Raw genomic sequence first — 18,194 nt, 5'->3', positions numbered from 1 at the left:
ACCTGAGGCACACAGTTTGCTTAGTTGCTTCTGTGGGAAGCACCTGTGGGGAAAAGATCTCAAACAAGAATGCATTGATTTGGCGTATCCTGCCAAGTACATTCTAGCTTAGGGGCTCTCAGACTGTGGCAGGTGGACGAATCACTGCTGATGTACAAACTACCCGAGGAGCACACCCAGAACTCCCAGTCCCACACCACCACAGGGGAGACAGGATACACTTCAGAAATGGCTCCACAAATCCTTCTGCACAGAGCTGAGAGGCTCTGAGGCCCCACATTCATAGTTCCTCTTCCAAAAGTTAACATCACTGTGCCTTCTCCTCCTCACTGCCCCCTGAAAAAACTGCTGAGTTTACAGCCTCTTCTTTCCCTCTAACCAGTCCCTTTCTCTTTCCTGGACTTCTCAGTTAATGCAGTTTCTTAGCACAGTAAAAGCTTCCACTGGATGTAGTACACCAGCAGAGGCCTTATTAAGTGCCACAGAGAGGGAAAGTGTGAAATCACAAGCTAGCTCTGTTTACAACCCGTTTTTCCCACACAACATTTGCTTTTCACACTACCATGGACTCACATTGAGAACAACAATCTTCTGTAACATGCGTGTACCATTCTGCAGAATTGCTGCCCATCCAGCAGTTAGTCTACCTGATGTTAGTTATTCCCAATGAATACAACAGCACATTTTCCTAACAAATTGGTTTCCATTTTTCTTTTAAAGCACTTATGAAACCTATGAATTTTTTTTTTAGTTCTAATTTCTGCCACCATGCTTGCTATCCCTCTCAGTTCAGCATCATTGTCCAATATCAGATATCCTCTCCCCATCCTTTTTAAAGGTAGTTGTTAAATTTGTGATCTCACCCACCCCTCTTTTCAAGGAAAATCATTACTAGCAGTGAGATTGCTTTAGGCTGTTTTATATTTGCCTTGAATGAAACTCACTTGGCTCAGCTGATCTGAGAACACCTCCGCTGTTTAAGTACCACTTACTCTTTTCCTATTGAATCCCTTTTTGCTACTGGTGTTGATTGTGTTGCTGCCTGATTGCAGCTGGTTGTTGTAAATAGACAGTCTTCTACAGCTGTCAATTATTTAATTAGCTCAGGTGGCAGAAGCCTTTGCTGTGGATCCCAAGGTTTCAGCAGGTTTCAACTAATGACCCATGTCAGGAAGAGATGATATAAAGGAATTTCAGCTACTTAGTTTTGATTTGTTTAATGCCTTTTTCTTTAACGAATAAGGAGAACTTTAAGATTACGAGGCCTAGCTCCAAAAAGTGAGAAATTCTAACATTAAAACTTCTCGTGTAACTTTAACCTAATGCTTTGTTTGTGTGTTGTGATACTGGTTTAACTACAGGAGCAGGTACTTCATTGTCTTATAATACCATAGCCTTGTTCAATAAATGTTTTTGTTCTGTGCTGTGCACTAAAAAGTCCTAGGACTTGCCTCCTTTGTTAGAGAAATTAGAAGACATAGTAGGAAAGAGGAAATTCTTATGATTGTGGTAGCTGAAAGACATTTGAAGAAAGAAATTCTCTGATTTCCTTCAACAGGTTGCCAGTGTTCTGATTTACAAATTGTTGGCACCCCTGTTTCTTGCCAGTAGGCACTGGTTATGTGAGTTGCATTTTCTTAGTGCTCAGTTTGAGATATCAGTCAGATCTGTGAACATGCTGGGTGCTCACGGATGTTCACAAAAAGAGCTTTATTTTCAACACAGAAAATACCTTCTTATGCTAAAATTCTGAAAAAAAATCAGCTGCATTCTGAAAAATTAGCTCAAAGGGGCACTGAGACTTCAAAGACACTTATGTCTTTTAAAATCCATGTGCCTTTGTTGCCGCATGTAACTTCTTTGGGATTTATGTCACATGCTATTGCTAAAAAAACCTATTGGTATTTATGTGAAGCATTGGGATGTCACAGAGGCATGTATTATCAGGAGATTGCTTTGCATGATCTGCGATAAAAGGGGTTTGACCACACTTTGAAGTATGAGGGCTAAACAAGATGCTGGATTGGATTCTAATTAAATGCTTTCACATGTCCCACCGTACAAATCTGGCAAAATGTGAGTCGGAGAAGGCGTAGCGTGAACTCCCATGAGTGAAGATTGCTTCAGAACACGTACCTGTAAGGAACGGGGGGGGGTAATTTTGTATCGATATTATTAAAATTGTCAAGATGTAACTTCTTAGTATCTGCCATTGTACCTTCACGATGTACAAATTTCTTTTGGATGTGTTTATACGGCAGAAGGAAACATTGCTTTTCCCTCTGTTTTTCAGTTCAGCCACTGGAGGGCAACATGAGCCCAGTCACCCAGGCAGATGAAGCACTACAGCCTGCAGAACTCGGCAGCGCTCACCCAGCAAGAACCACCAACGTCAGAAAAGGAATTTCTGCATAAAGGTATGACAAAAACCAGACGATAAATATATATATATTTAAATGTTTATATATTTACATTTCACTTTTTTTTTGGAAGCTTAATTTAAACATTTCTTTCTACACCTAAATCTGTTGATCGTAGGTTTAGAATGTTTTCATGAGTTCTAAATCGCTGGATTAGCTAAAGTGTTTCTAAAGGACACCGGGCAAGGCCCCCTCAGCCTGGTATCACAAGAGGTGAAATATTTCCTACTGCTAAGTAACTGAAAACCTGACGCATGTTTCTACTCTTGAAATAACTCTGGCAGACTGTTCTGGTTTAGTTGTTGCAGCATATGATTTCTTTGTTACGTTTTGGAAGATTATCAGAAGTGTAGGACTGATTTTCTTTAAAATGAATAGAAATAGTTTGGCTAGAAATACAGAATAGAAATAGTTTGGAGCCCAGAGCACCTGGGTTCCTGGAGAGGACGTGAAATTTCATGTCGGATACTCTTGTGTTGGGAAAAGCAAAGAAAAAAAAAGTATAAGACGGAGTGTTTGGAAAAAAAATAATAAAGTCAGCCTAAAGTCAGCCTTTTAGGAAGAGGTAATAAGTACAGGGTGGATGCCAGTAAAAAGAAATGGCACCTTACAAAGCAGGAGAAAACACTGGCTGCTGTATAGGGTGTTGCAAAACAATGTTTTGCCCAGGAATCTTGTATTGGCTACTACTGGGCTATCTCAGAAGCCAAATCTCATCTTGTTCTCCCCATGCTCTTGGTTTCACAGTCTTTCTCACCTCTCTTGTGCTATAACTTTTTGTTTGTTGTCATTACCAACCCAGCGGTGTTTTTGGTGTTTCTGGAAAACACTTTCCTGCAGGGACATTGTTCTGGACAAAATAGCTAAGGTAACTCCCTGTGTGACAGATTTGCTCTGTGGATGGACAAGCGTAAGCCTTTAGTACCCTCCCTGTTCCCCAGAAGCCCCCCACCAGCAACACGCATGTACGCACACACACATGCTCTAGCTAACTGCAATTTAATCCTCGTAGCACAGGGATTTGTTCCCTATCCATTCAGCCGGCTTGTGTGAGGGGACAGGGAGCATTCAGCTGCTGCACAAGGCTCTTTCCAAGCTTGGAGAGAGAGGATTCCTTTTTAAATCCCCATTTGTTTATCTGCACCTGGAAGCAGATTGAAGTCAGACTGAAAGGATGGAAGTCTGGAGCTTTAAAGAAATAATAACTTTTAAAAATGGAGCATTGTGGTCATGGAGGACATGATGTCACGTTTTAAAGCTTTTAATTCTTGTGAGTTTCAAGTTTGTGCTTTTCTGGAGGGGCAGAGCAGCAGCATGAAGAAGAGAGTCTGACAGGAAGGAAGAAAGATTTATTTTTTTTATGTACATGAATTGATGCTAGCCCAGGACACTAGCAGATATGTGACAGTGTCAGATGGGCAGGCAGGGAAAGAGTCATTTCACGTTTTCCCTGCCAGTTGTTTTTTGCAGGAATTCCTTGGAGGGAGATAAGTTGCCAGGATGACAACTGTTGAATTCGTTGTTGTTGTTGTCTGGTTTGGTTGCTGTTTTGTTTGTTTGTTTTGTACTAGACAAAACAGATGCTCAATTTTTTAATAATTTCCATTGAAATAAGTGGCAAATCTAACCATCAGAAGAGGCTTGGTTTTAAAGTGGAAATGGAGCCTCAGAACAATCCTGCTGTAATCACAAGGCTATGTAAAGTCGCAACCACCAAAGGAACTCTTGTATTGGAGACCGATTCAATATTGGTTTTCAGTAATCACATTGCAGAGGAGTCAGCTTTATTATTTGCTTTCAGTCTCTAACCTTAGCTCTGCTGACGCATTCTTGGTGAGAGCAGAGCTGGCATTTAGTAATGGCCCTACACGTGCCCTGGGATGATGCTGCTTGCTCTATTTCGCTTTCTTTTCTGCTCATTTCTTAAGTCACAGGGGAGCTCATACGAATAAATTAATGAAGGTTAAAATGACTTGTGTTTATTAATTCTGTGTGCAACTCTTGTATGGTTAAAACATTAAGGAAAATCTCCATTATGGTGGAAGGATATTCCAGTAATTGCCTGTAATTACAAGGGCAGGTCACTACAAATACAGTTAAATGCATCACAGTGACAGACAGCAGAAGCTGACGCTTCCATGGTTCAGGACAAGTCTTGCATTTTAGAAAGACTGAATAAATGCCATGTTCTCCCTCGGCCAACTGACCCGGGAGCTGTTGGATTCATGCCCAGCAATGACACTATAAAAGCCATTCAGTTTACTTACAGTATTTGCGGTTGTTAGGATCACTACTGCAGGTGATTCAGATAACCAGGCTGGAATAAATTAAGCTACATTTGTGTTCTGTCACAAGGAGCAGCTTTGCTGTTATTTTATAGTAGAAATAAATGACTCACTTACCTTATTGCTGTAGTAGCAGAAAGATTTTGGCGTATATATGAAGACAGTCAAAGGCACCTTTAAATATATTGGTTTTAATATACCTTACTGATGGAGGAACTTGTAATAAACGAAGCCCTGAGGGAACATGTTGCCTAGGAGGTGTTTTTTTTTCCTATTTGTTGAGAGAAAGTGTTATCAAATTCCGTATTTGTCTTTTTTTTTTTAATCTTGAAAGGTAAATTTCTGGCTGAAAGAGATGGTTGGAAGAAGGATCCCTAAGACAGGGAGATCAATTTAGGGCAGAAACTTTTTACTTTACAAGGCTCCAGGTGAAATTCATCCCTGGCATACCTAATTTCAATGGATGCAAACCACAGCAGGTGCTCTGTTTTGGGGGGAAGGTTTTATGTCTTAGCTCACTAAAAGCAAGGGCATTTTCTAACACAAGGACAAACACATTGTTGGCCTGACTCAGATGTTCTCTTTATTTTAATGCATTCTGACAGGCTTCAGCTACCAGGCGATGACAAGAAATTAGGGAGGCTAAAAGTTAATGGAACTGGGGGCTTAATGACCAAGGGGGATCCATGAGAGACCCTCAAGCCTTGTTTCTCTGGGCTGCCTGTGTAAATGCACTTACACTTGACCCATTTACATGAAAGGGTGGTTTGGGGGCTTTTTGAACCGTATGGCAAATTACTCTGTTACCAAACACACAACCACAAGTCCTCCCTCATCATTAAGTGGCTGCCTATTGGAAGAGCGAGCATGCTTTATTGCTAAAGACAAGCAAGCCTTCATCTGTGTGATGCCCCTTCTAGTTCACCAAATTAATTGGAAGGTTGCCTTTCAAGTGAATTGTATCCCTTTTTTGGGTAAAGGCATTTATTTGGAAAAGGTCCGAATTTCCTTCAACCTCTCACTTTTTTGAGAGTTTTCATTTCAATACAGGGAATAAATTTGGATGGACTAATCAACTTCAGAGATGAACCTGCATTAAACTAACCCTCTGTACATTGACACATCTTTAGGAAGAAGCAGGGAGGGCACTGGTCCTACAGGCAATTCACTGCCTGGGACAGAAAAGGTTTACATAAATTTTGAGTGAAATTGTGTCCGTCACAGGGCACTGTGCATCCTCATTTCCTCTCTTTAGTGCTACTGTAGTTGCATGCTTTGGTGTGCAAGAGCAGTTTGGGGTGGCTTTTTTTAACTACTGGTTGCAGCTTCAAAAAGATATCCAGATATTAAAAGATATTTAACGTAGAGTTAAATGTACTTCCTATTTTGGTGTGGAAGCATGTCTTTGCCTACAGGTCCTTGGGGCTAAAGTCAGATACCCAGTAAGTGAAATTAAATCAAAAACTAATCATTTTTGTGTGCTGTGAAGTAAAAACAAAACAGAGCCCAGAGATAAGACCATTTTGGATAGGCACAGGTTAATAAGAGGTAAAACAGAACCATTTCAGATATACTTTAAGCTGCGTCTCCAAAGATAATGACTTGAAATCAATTATCAGCATAGAACGACAGTGTGAGAAAAACAGGGCTATGGGGTAGGCAAAGTCAAGCAGAAGCATGAGTGCACTCTTCTAAGCCACGTACATCTTTATTCTCCACCCAGGCCAGCAAGGATGGGAAAAAATGCAATTAAAAATAACAATCAGCAAACACGCTATCTGTACTTTAAAAAAAACATTCAGACTACAGCAGCCAGAAACACACTCAACAATCAAGTAACTGGTATTCCCTGCAGTTTGGCAGTGGCATGTAAGCAGAAATTATCTGAGTTTCTGAAAGCAAAGGTACAACAAGACAAAAGCTTGTGCTTTCTTCTATTACAACAAGTGATTATGATTATATATTTTGCAGCAGGCAAAGAGCTCCAAGAGATAACAGGCAAGAGAGAAAGCTATCCGGAGTTGTTTTGAGAAAAGTCTGAATAAAACTTCTAAAAATAGCACCAGAACTAACCCCAAGCTTAAAGTAGCCCCCATCAAAATCAGTGTCACAACACCCTGATTTCATCAGGAAGAGGCAAGCTTGGTTGAATACGTAATAAAGTAGAAAACACACAATGGATTGTTCCAGCTTATCCCCCAAAAGGTGGACTCCAAGTGCTTTCGCTACACCCAGAAGCACAGCTGCCATGGCAGAGGGGAGGCAATACACCTCCTCTGATGCTCCTTTGTGTTCACGTAGCAGCAAGAGGCACAGATTTGGTTTTGTCTCGGTTCTGGCAGGCTGTTTGCAAGCCTGAAAGCAATCCTGCAGGTCAGCAGACATTTCACATAGCTGCGCTCTGTAACTAGCTAGTACTTATCATTAAACCCTCTGTAAGCTGAAGGCTCTTTGTGCTACTGACCCCAGCCTTTCGTTTAGCCTTGAACAGCTGCTGTTTGGCAGTGACAGCTGAACTCTCACCCTCTGAACTTTCTCCCAGTGAGCTGGTCCCAGTGGCACAGGTCATCTTTGTACCCCACTGAATTACTTCCTGTTGCCTCACGGGCTGGGGACTTTTTTTTTTCTTTTTTTCTTTTTGCTGGAAGTTGGCCATTACCTTTAGAGACCCCGTCAGTAAAAAACGATAGTTGTGCATAAGGAAGCAGCAAATGCAGCCTGGCTGTACCTGAGCACAGGGACACCTTTGCTTTGTCAGTAAACTGTGGGGCCAAGCCAGCTCTTCCTATCTGGCTCTCACACTGGTAATTCTCAAGCCAGTGCTAAGAGGCTCCTTTGGCTGGACATCTCAGAAGGGGACGGACCAAGGATGCAGCAGGAACTTCACTTATTTCTCAGCGTCAGGCCCAGAGCATCCAACGGACTTCTTCATCCGTCGCAGGCTCCCAAATGTCCTAATCGGGATGGCCATTTAGTGTAGCCTTGAGATCGTCCTTGAAACGCGATATGAAGCATTAGCTCCTGTGAAATCCAGTTTCTAAATGCTTCTCTTTGACACCCTAAAACTAGAACAGCTCCCCTTCTGGCAGGGAGGCAGGGGAGTGAAACCCCAATACAGACATTAGGGCACACTATGAACTAGCTACCTACACGCATGCAAACGGTGGGCCCTTCTGGGCTGGGGCTGAGCCAGACTTTCTAGCAGCACCAGCTGAACCAGAGCACTCAGGAAATTAGTGATGTTGCAGACATTTGTAACTCAGTCCCCCTTACAGTCCTTTAAACCTCTCCTTCACTTTCTTTGTGCCCTCCTTAGGCCGAGACCTCAACAACCATGTTCCAATCCAGACAAAAAACTTTTCTGCTTGTGATTTTTTTAAAAAGACAATTAAAATTTCTCTGGCCTATGGTGGCCACCTCAGCCTGGCCTGGGAGCCCACTAAGATGCCACGCAAAGCCCCAAAAAGAGGGAAGTCAATTACGAAAATGAGACATGATGGGAGGGGGATGTACAATCTGTCGCTCTTCTATGTAATTAAGCAGGAGGCAGGGGGTGGAGGAGAAGATTTCCAGAGCAGAGGCACTGATGCACTTTGCACTGGTGCTAAGAGGTTCAGGCTCAAGGACGCCCCATTCTGCGTGGGATGGTTCAGCATCTCCTCCGTAACAGCAACCTGAAAGCCGGAATGACCACTTCTGTGAGACTTTCCCATCTCAAGCATCTTCAACGCCACCTTCCTAAACTGAGGTGCCACCAGACCACACATACATTGCGGTGACGCCCAAAACGATCGCCCTGCCTCACAGCAGGTGTTTCTTCCCAGCACTGCAACTGTTTGCGCTTCGCACTCCCAGCTGTTCTCTTGCATAAGACTCCTGTAGCCCATTCCCTCGTAGGAGTGCATCCAGCAAGAGATCGAAGGTCCCAAGGACACGCGTGCACCTACAGTCACCTGGTGATGTGCAGCGCCTGCGCGCGGCTTTGCTGAGCAAATCACGTGTGGGATGCGCCTCAGGTCAGCACAGATCTCCTGCCTTTGTCAGAGGCTGCGGTGTCCTCTTCCACTGGAAGGCCGGGCGCAACTACTGGGGTGCACTGGTTTTTCAAACTGACAGTTTCTCAGCAGTTAGCATACCTGAAAGGTTTTTTGCATTTTTTTTTTTGGAAGAACTGAAAAAGGATCCTTTCTAGGACAACCGCAGGAACATCACAAATCTTGCAATTTATCCTTCCCTTATGAATGAGTTTCCGATCTCCTGAAGTTCATCCCCTGCACATAGACTTTTTTTTTCGCTGGGTTGACAGGTCTCTATTATGTCCTATTCCTGAAAAGTGAAGTCTAACTTTACAGAAGTAGTCTTTTCAGCATATACCTCTGTCACCTGCAAAACAGCCTGAGCCCCACAGACCTGGGTTTTCTCACTATTCCCCAAAGTTGTAATTAGCTAAAACAGATGACAAATCACTGGAGAGCCATGCACCTCCCCACAAACACGTGAAGCTAGCTCACTTGCATTCTGTGACATTTAAAGAGCACTCCCAGCCTGATATTTTATTTGTGTTTAAATATATATATATATATATATATAAAATCATTGTGTTATTTTCTAGGTGAAAACCACTCACATATGACCAAAATAGTCAGTCAGGACAAAGGCTCAGACTGCTGAAGTCTCAACACCCTGCGCAGAGCTCTTGCCAGAGAGACTACCTGAGATATTATCAGAATCTAGCAGCTCAACAATGCTGTACGGAGAGCAATCTTCCAAACCCAGCTTGCTGCAGAGCCAGCCACAGAAGCCCTTCTCCATATCCCTGACAGCATGCCACCAGTCCCCAAAGGACCATGATACCTGGGTCACAGCCGAGTACAGGCCTAGGGAAAAAGACACAACCATGATTATAATTGGGTAGAAGATGATCAAAAAGGGGCAGAAGGTGATTTTGTGCCAGAAGGTCCTCTCTTCATTGTATACCAAGAAAATGTTGTACCATGTAATGGTTCCATAGTAGAATGAAACCACAAAGGACACCACAAAAATAACGGGGAGGCAGATGATGGTCCAGAGGACGATGTGGGGTCCCCTGTCGAGCCCAACATCACATTTCTTTTTCTTCTCAAGTAAGTCTTCTTTAGGAGGTTCCTTTGACTTCGTCAGTTCCTGCAGCTCTTTGTCTGTTAGTGTGACGTGGATGTCCACCATCTGACCCTTCTTCTTTCCTCTGGTGATTGTTCCAGTCAAGGTGACGTATCGGCTGTCTAAAGGCATGTTCCAGACACCTACGAACACAGATAAACCCATCCACGTTAGATTTCTTTTTCTTTGTGGAGTATTTTATGTAAATCCCCAAAGACCCTGAAATGAATTAGTGCAGATGGAGTAATAGTTAAATAAAAAGAAGATGGAATGCAGGAAGCAATGCAGTATAAAGACAATTATTGCAGAAGAAAATGAAGGATAAGCCAATGAGATGACAGAAATCACAAGGGAGAAGACACCAACATCTGTACTGGGGACCATATATGAAGGAAAAGTGCTGCAGGAGCATATGGGAAAGAGACAAGACAGAGCAACCAACTAAAAAACAGTAAGCCTATTTTCCCTGCTACCCTCAGAGATTTATTCCTGAACAGCATGGGCACTCGGCCTAAACGTGCTAAATATGAATAAGGCTCTAGTACTGGAATAAGCACATGCACCCATGGAGGTATACTTGAATAGTTGTTACTCCACTTTATATTTACACTGTATCTCAATCCAATTTAATTTTTAAATCTTTAGAAAATCACAACGTCTCATATTCACTAAGTCTCATATAATTACATTTGCATTTTAAGGGATCCAGAAAGGCACCCAACAGGAAAGTGTTGGGATGTGTGTTCAAATCACAAACACTTTGGCTTCCAGGTAACATTGGTTTAGGATGGTCCCTGCAGTGGCACTTGGCATAAACTCGTCTGTGGGGCAAAAATATTCTTCCTTCTGGACTTAATTCCAACTCATGAAGGAACTCCAAGGAATCTGTCATGCTCTTCAAGGGAGCAGTTTGAAGTGGTCCACACAAACAGGAAGGCAGCAGAGAAGCGTGAGGGTTGGGGTTAGGATCACGGGGAATCCAGGGTGGCTGAAGGACCAGGAGTGGGCATTCGCATTAAACCCTTCAGAGCCCACAGCGCCGACTCACGGGAGGATTAGCCATGGGACCAGCCTCACACACTTCCTCCTTCCCTACGAGGGCAGCCAGGACAAACATCAGAAGTGAAAGTGGCTCTGAGATGCCCTACGATGACCTCGCCAAATAATCAGTCTTAAAGAGGAAGCTGTGCTGAGATTATGCAAGCAGAAGGCAAACAGCAAATCCTAGATAATGAGTAAAGCTCCCTAGCACAGGTAGAGCCCCTAAATCCATCTGCTGCCATCCTTTCACTTAACAGGCAGTTGTTTTAGGCACAGATGGGGGCTTGACCACAGCATCACTGGCGTAAAGTATGCTCAGCACTTCGGATTGTCCCTAAGCAGGGCATACATTCAAAACCAAGGGCAGGGCAATGACTAACATCTGCAAAGAACTGCAGGAGACACCCCAAATCAGGCTGTAGTGCTTTTTGTTTCAGAGCATTTTCATTTATGAACTCAAACTCTCCTTGCCTGCGGTCCTGGCCATGACTGGTCCCACAGTCACTTCCAGCTGAGCTCAACCCACACTGACATCAAGAAGGGTGGCCCTGCCACTGCCTCCCCTCTCCCTGGCCCTGCATTCCTGCTTGGGGTCTGCACCGCACGGGACCTACAGAGCGAGGAAGGGGACCCTGTGTTTCTGTGCCTGTGGCTCCCACCATCAGCCTCTGTAACCTACCTCAGTAAATCTTGTGAATCCAAGCAGAGGCGTAAAAAGCACGAGTTTCCCCAAATGCAGGTATTCCTAATCTGCATTTCTAAAATGGCAGCAAGAGCCCCAACCTCTTTCCTGAATCTGTCGTGGCTGTCAGTGACACCAAGGTTTATGGAAAGTGGATGTTCCAGGGATACATACCGTCTGTCGTGGACTGACCCAGAAACTTTGAGCCTTCCTCAGAGTTCCTCTCCCCTCCTTCTTCATCTGCCTGCTCCTCTTCCACCTTATTCTCGTTCTCCGACCGGTACACTATTACTGACTCGGGACGGGACTCTTTCTTCTTCTTTTTCCTCCGGTCCATAGTGGCCTCCCCATCAAAGGTGACCGTGGTTGCCACCGCCTTCCTCGCGGAGCTGTGGCGAGGGCTGTGGGTCCCGGACTTGCTCTCTTTCTGCACCGTCTCCTCCATCCCACTGCTGCTCTCGAGCACCTCACTTGGCATCTTGTAGGGCTTGTTTCCAGGCTAACAGCTCCTGCATTTAGAAGCCATTGATTAGACAATGGTCCCAGGGATGCTTTGTTCTGGTAAAATGTCCCACTGCTGACATCCAAACTGTGCGCTCCATTCCCAGCCTAAAATGAGAGAGAAGGCAGAAAAAGTCTGCTTCATGCCAAGCAGAAAAAAATGACACAACTTTTCTTTAAAGGGTTACTTCCAACTTGTTTAAATGTCATCTGAAGATCTGATCCTCATTACTGTCTTGAACATCAATTTTATGACATGGGTGCATGTTTTCTAATATCACCTAATCCTGATTCTTAGGTTCCAATTTTAAATATTAAAAAAATAAAAAGCTATTTGAAGAAGAAAGCATTTATAACGTTTGTAAGAAGAGATTAAACAAGCACAGCTTATTGCGTGACTTTAACATTCCTCTGCAGTGCTGGAAGCAAGCAGAAGACAATGGTTTTGGCTGACATGAAAAAGAAATACTGAAATCACAGACAAAAATCAGGTTGAATAATTTAAAGGACTGGCCTAGCTTAGAGACAGCTGCAGCAGACACATCCTACGTTATGGTAGCTCTGTTGGTGCCAGCCTCTCGAGTTTTGAGTGTCTTCTGATTTACTGCCCATTGCAAGGATATTACCACGAGTAATCAAATGATGTCAAAATGAATGATATTTCAAACCCTACCGATTTAGCACTGTGCACTTCTGTCAGACCTTAAAATATAACATATACAGAAGATTTAAAGGAAAATTGCTATTAAGATGACTTCACTGGGGAGGGATTTTGAAACCACAGCAAAGCCTGCTTACTGTGCAGGGAAAAAAACAACAAATTTTCATAAATATTTATAACAGATATAAGGGCTCAGTTTCTGCTCATTCAAGCAAAACTACCACTAATACCAAGTGACAGAGTTATCTATGGGAATGCTGCCTAAGTACACACCACGTGATTAAACACGCATCAAGGCAGCCAAGTCCTGCTCCTTGAACCTGCAACACACGGGATTAATGGTTCTCAGATTTCGTAACATTTACAAACCCAACTGCCAAATATTCATGAAGTGTTTAGGTACACATCTGAGTACAAGAAATAACATTTTAACAACTCTGAAGAGCTCTGTTGAATGTTTACGTATGTAAAAGAATGCACGTGACAAATAATTAAATTTCTACCTATTATCTGAGTCATGTCTTTAAGAGGAAACTAAGAAACATAGTTATCATAATGCATAGCCCAATAAACGCTGGGGAAATTGTTTTACTTGAACAGTGAAAAATGTTGAGCATTTTTAGATTTGGTAGCGTGGTCCCCGTCTTCCCACAGTTATAGGGTTTTGCTGCTTTGTTTTGAAATTTCTTGCAGAACTTTAGGTCAACTGTTTATGCCTCGCACACTCACGCACGGATACACACAACTGTTAACTGTATCACTTTGATCCTAAAACTGTGGCCAGTTGGCTTTGTGTAGTTTTAAAAAACACAATCCAGATTATTTTTTGCATTACAGAAAATAAAATCTTCTCTGGTGAGCAGAAGACACATGAAATGGAATTCAAAAATCATTCAGCACATCCCAGAAGTCAGACTGCTTCTAAATCACTAGGCACAGGAACCTTTTGGCCAGCTCTGCAACATGGCTGGAGACAGACTGTTTGGATTGCCATCTGAGCTCAAACCTGCCATGCAAAAAACATATGCCTAGATTTGCAGACATGCTGGAAAACAGCTCTGTAAAATACTAAATTTACTGCAAATACTGTCCCTTCACTGCATCAGCCATAAAGCTCCATGAAATCCTAAAATCACCTGATTAAGCCTAGCGAGCCCCTGAGACAGCAGCAAGATTCCCCTGCTGCAAATGGGGTAAAAAAAAAAAGACTCGGAGTCACTGAGAAGCTGAAAGCATCACTGTTGGGATGACCTACTAAAAGTCTGGACACATGGAAGTTAATTTGGGATTAGATTTCCAAAATTCCTGGCTGTAGTTCTAGGCTCAGCCCGTACTGCCTTGAAATGGGAACAACTTGCCAGTAATATTTAAAAATAACCCAAAGCTAAAAGCAAAGATTTGTGGTTGGGTTTTTCTTTCTTTTTTTTTTTTTTTTTAGAAGTTTATCTAGCTGTGACCTTCATTAACTCACTGCAGATGATAACCTAATGTCAGTTCTTGGTGTAATGTCAAAGCCTAAAGGACTACGTCAATTTTGGGCAGGCAATGAGGAGCAACGTGATGCTATTTTTCAGTTTGGCATAGACATGATTGCTGCTGGAAATCTGTGTCCAGTTCTTGTGCTCACCAGTCAGGCAAGATGCTGAACACTGATCAGATCTGTATGATCCCTACATCAGAAACAAAAACATGGTGAAGAAGATCCCTCTAATCCAGCAGAGGAGGATGGAGCAAGATAAAAAGCGGACATACAAATAACAGAGCAGACGTTAGGTAGGTGTTTTAACAAAGTGTAGGTGTCCCTCGACGTACATCTCTGGGGGCTGTGGAGAATTGTACCGTCACTGGCAACTTCCAAATCTGGACTGGGTATCTTGGTTACTGGTACTTGACCAGAAGAGGTGTTAATGTAGGGAAGTCCTTTAACTTGTATTAAAAGATCACAAAGATCCTTCCTGAGCTTAGGCTTTCACAGTAGATGTTTTCTCTTTTCTCCTGGTCCTGACCCTCTGAAGACAGCACCTTGAAACACCACCATCAGCCCCACATCCCTCAGGGCTGCTGCTGAATCAAACAGGTTCAAACCCCAGCCCATTTTTGCTGAGAACATTTTCTGTAGTTTTGAACAAAAACTGGTAGTCTCTTGCAGAAATCACAGCAGTGGACACAAAGCACGTTCTTTCTCCGGCCTTTCTTTATGTCTGGTAAGTATGAGGCCGGCCCGCAGCACACCACAACCACCCACAGCACCAACTCTTCCAGCCGTACCTGAGATCTCGACCCCTTAAAAGCCTTGCTGTGGGGTTGATGCATGACAATTGCCATGCAGCTGATGTGAGTGATGACCGTCTCCACGTGGGAGCGCAGAGGGAGAAAGGAATCTCATAACTGTCCGTGTGAGAAAAGGAAAAGAAATGGTGAAATTTTAGAGGTAGCAGGGAGCAGTTTATTAGCCAAACAATTGGATATTAATCTCTGCTTGAACACAGATGGAAAACCCTGGGGAGGCAGCTCTGCAAAAACACTCTGTAGAAGAATTTTTAGAAGCACAGTCTTCTGTTACTATGCAGGAAAGCTACTGCTGCTTACGCTTCCCACGACAGCGTTAGTCTTTGACACGCAAAACAGGAGCCTAAGAGCTTGGTCTTGCACCATGTAGGTCAAAGGAAATTTTTCCATCGGCTTTCAGGGATTGCTGCTGCTGCTGCTAACAGAGGAGAAATTATCCGGTTTGAACGCAGACAGGAAGGAAGTGCCTCCCCGCAAGCTAATAAAATCCTTGATCTCAAATCCCTGCTACTGCACAAATAACCTTTTTACGACTGCTCTGAGGAGACATGAGAGGAAAAAATGTAGACTGTAAGCAGTGAGGAGCATCAACTTTTATTTTTATAGTCACATAACATGTACATAATCACATAACATGTACATAACACGCAACAAGAACTGGCACTGTGTCTTCACTCCCAACACGCGGGGGGTTAGCTGCAGGAACAAAAAACAACCGGTACTTTAGAAGGACGGTGAGTTACCACAGGATGGGGAAGAGATCAGGGAAAATTTACCCCAGACATCTAGCTTGAGAGAGAGCTCCCCAGCCGCAGGTCCTCCTTCTCCTGCGTCATTCACTCCATAGCCTCCCCAGTCCCAATCCCCAACCTCGCCTCTGATTTTGTGCATGCATCTTTGTTGCTTAGGTACATGTTAGCCAAAGGATTAATTCTAATCCCTAGTATTTTTAAAGGGCTTATCTGCTGTCAGATTGTACGTATGAAAAATAGATGGTATCGGAGGAATCCAGCTGTTGGGACAGATCCGTCTGTCACCAATCAATGTTATGACAAAATGCATTGGTCCAATGCAGGATGTACAGCCCCAGACCCTACAAAAATAGGTGGCAAGACCTATATAAGAAACCACATTTAATTCAGACTTTATGCTGGGAGAGGGCCGAACAGTAGGACTTACCTCAATGATTTGACATGATCTTTCACATATGCATCCTCACCGTACCCTGCTGAAACAGGGAACAACACCTGTCTCCATTTCACAGTGAAATAGCTCAAATTAGATTACAGTTCCTTGAATCTAGCAAATACCCAGGCTGTGATGAATGATCTGTTAGAAGGCAAGGTGGGAACAGCTCCTCCCTACCAGTGCTAGTGTCTGTGCAGCCTGCGGTGAACTTGACAGGGGGATTTATCTCACTGAAAATAAGCCTTTTGCATTTTAAAAGAAAATAAAATGTTATTTTCAGCCAGATTAATTCCCTCATCAAGTTCACCATGCAGCCACCCCTAGAGGAAGAAATGTTCAAGGAAGGGGAGGGAAAAAAACCCTTACAGCAGCAGCCCATAATAGCAAGCTGCTTTAAGTGTCTGTGCAATGATAGCAGAAGCACAAAGAAAAACACCTGCCTGTGGCCTGCCAGCAAAATAGGAGAAAGCGAGCAACAAAGCTCATAGATCACACCCATCTTCCCCTCCCTGTTCAATCCACAAGCTTCAAAGCACTTTTATTTCTTGAGGAAAGAGAGAGAGACAAGAGAAAAGGCCATGCTCTTGAGTACGCATCCAAGCAGGAGCAGACCCCAAGCGGGATTGCCAAAAGCACCAAGTGCCAGAGCAGAGAGGGCGACACAGTAAGGTGACCCCTTCCCCCAAAAACTTCATGGGTTTGCTAATGGAGCTCCCCACCCCTTGCCTGACCATCAGGATGTGGGGATGCCAAAAGCTGAAGCTAAAAGCAAAGGGAAGAACACAGTGTCTGCAGGCGGGCACAGCCAGACCCAATTTTGCCCAGTCCCGATTTATAACTGGCAAATGCAGTCATTTATTTAGGGCTGTCAGCACGCAGTGCTAGTGCTGCCCCACGCTGAGGCTACCGAGCAGCTTCTGGACCAACGCAGGTGGTGACAAGAGCCTGGCCAGCACGGGACGGCCTGCACTGAAGCTGCAGTTCAGCACGGACAGAATGCCTTGGGCTCGGATCGAGGGCTCGCCAGCTCCGCTGCCAAGCTGCGTGGCTCAGGAGCACTGCTCTCCCTGCAGTCCTTCGTCCTCCGTGTGAGGCACCCAAACGCCTGCTGATGGTATTCAGCAGATACAGCCAAAATAAAAATAAAAGTAGTGAAGAGGAGCTTTCCAAAGTATCATTAAATTGGTTCTGGATGACATTTTCAAAGACTTTTTTTAAAAGTCAAGGGCATTTTACAGAATGTCTGTTTTATGAATCAGATCTTTTTTTTTTCCTCTGCTGTTCCGTAACTTTTCCAAATGTCAGGGAATGATAAGTGCCGTGTAGATCAGTATTACTGAAGTCTGAGAAATGGCATACAAGAACAGCTGTGCATTTTTATTTTATACTAAACAAATTACTCAATCAATTTTTTGCATCCTAATTTATTCAGAATTCCCAAACACTGCTGGTCTACCTTTTATTTAGAGCTAAAGCCTGAAGTGCTGTCTCTGCCTTGTCTCCACATTCTTTGTCCAGACTGCTAAGAGAATGAGAAATGAAGACAAAGCACTCAAAGCTTCCCACTGCTTCCAGGGATGAGATCTGTTTCCTTACATTTATTATACTCTGTGAAAAACTTCTGTGACTGGCATGTAGACAAGAGTCTTTAAAGACAACCAAGACTTTAAAAGGAGCACGACTTGAAGGATGGTTTGAAATCATCAAAGCAATTCAAGTGGATTCCAAAGCAGGCCTGAATAAACTCAACAGAAATGCTTAAATTTTTAGGAAAAAAATCCTGATGATAAAGCAAAGATGTGTTCTCTCTCTTTTCCCCTATTCCACCCCTCACTTCTGCATTTGCCCAAAGTGGGTCATCCTAAACCTTGAACCAGCAGGTGCCTATTGCAATTCCTGCCCATCTACCAGGACCCTGCTCTATTACACGGTGCCGTAGGAGCTGCAGAACCCAGTCGGTCACACCAACGTGAGCGCAGCATCCTGCC

The 18,194-nt window shown here is 43.5% G+C and overlaps 2 protein-coding genes and 2 long non-coding RNA genes across 5 annotated transcripts in view; 2 read left to right on the top strand and 2 right to left on the bottom strand.

Moving 5' to 3' along the window:
• The window catches only part of XRCC5 (X-ray repair cross complementing 5), a 53,676-nt gene extending 52,823 nt beyond the window's left edge, over nt 1–853 (bottom strand). Inside the window, exon 1 of the mRNA XM_080599067.1 lies at nt 574–853. Coding sequence (XP_080455193.1) covers nt 574–600 — 27 coding nt within the window. The 5' untranslated portion in view covers nt 601–853. The remainder of the gene's footprint in view (nt 1–573) is intronic.
• A 271-nt stretch (nt 854–1,124) lies between these two features.
• LOC308197866 lies at nt 1,125–9,525 on the top strand. 2 transcript variants are annotated; one of them, XR_013953414.1, is made up of 3 exons: nt 1,125–1,367; nt 2,294–2,417; nt 9,318–9,525. It is a non-coding gene; the product is annotated as an uncharacterized lncRNA (long non-coding RNA). The 2 variants fall into 2 exon arrangements; XR_013953415.1 differs by having other exon boundaries at nt 1,127–1,278.
• Nucleotides 2,448–18,194, bottom strand: part of TMEM169 (transmembrane protein 169) — a 19,816-nt gene continuing 4,069 nt past the window's right edge. The window contains exons 2-3 of the mRNA XM_080599095.1: nt 11,742–12,176; nt 2,448–9,987 (exon numbers count right to left, since the gene is read on the bottom strand). Coding sequence (XP_080455221.1) covers nt 9,365–9,987; nt 11,742–12,045 — 927 coding nt within the window. The 5' untranslated portion in view covers nt 12,046–12,176 and the 3' untranslated portion in view covers nt 2,448–9,364. The remainder of the gene's footprint in view (nt 9,988–11,741; nt 12,177–18,194) is intronic.
• The window catches only part of LOC308197868, an 8,768-nt gene continuing 2,756 nt past the window's right edge, over nt 12,183–18,194 (top strand). The window contains exon 1 of the long non-coding RNA XR_013953417.1: nt 12,183–14,502. This is a non-coding gene — a long non-coding RNA (uncharacterized lncRNA). The remainder of the gene's footprint in view (nt 14,503–18,194) is intronic.

This window comes from Anser brachyrhynchus (assembly GCF_964034855.1).
Source record: "Anser brachyrhynchus genome assembly, chromosome: 7".
Classification (NCBI taxonomy): domain Eukaryota; kingdom Metazoa; phylum Chordata; class Aves; order Anseriformes; family Anatidae; genus Anser; species Anser brachyrhynchus.
The sequence above is the reverse complement of the archived record's forward strand: the minus strand, read 5'-3'. Positions and strand labels throughout refer to the sequence as shown.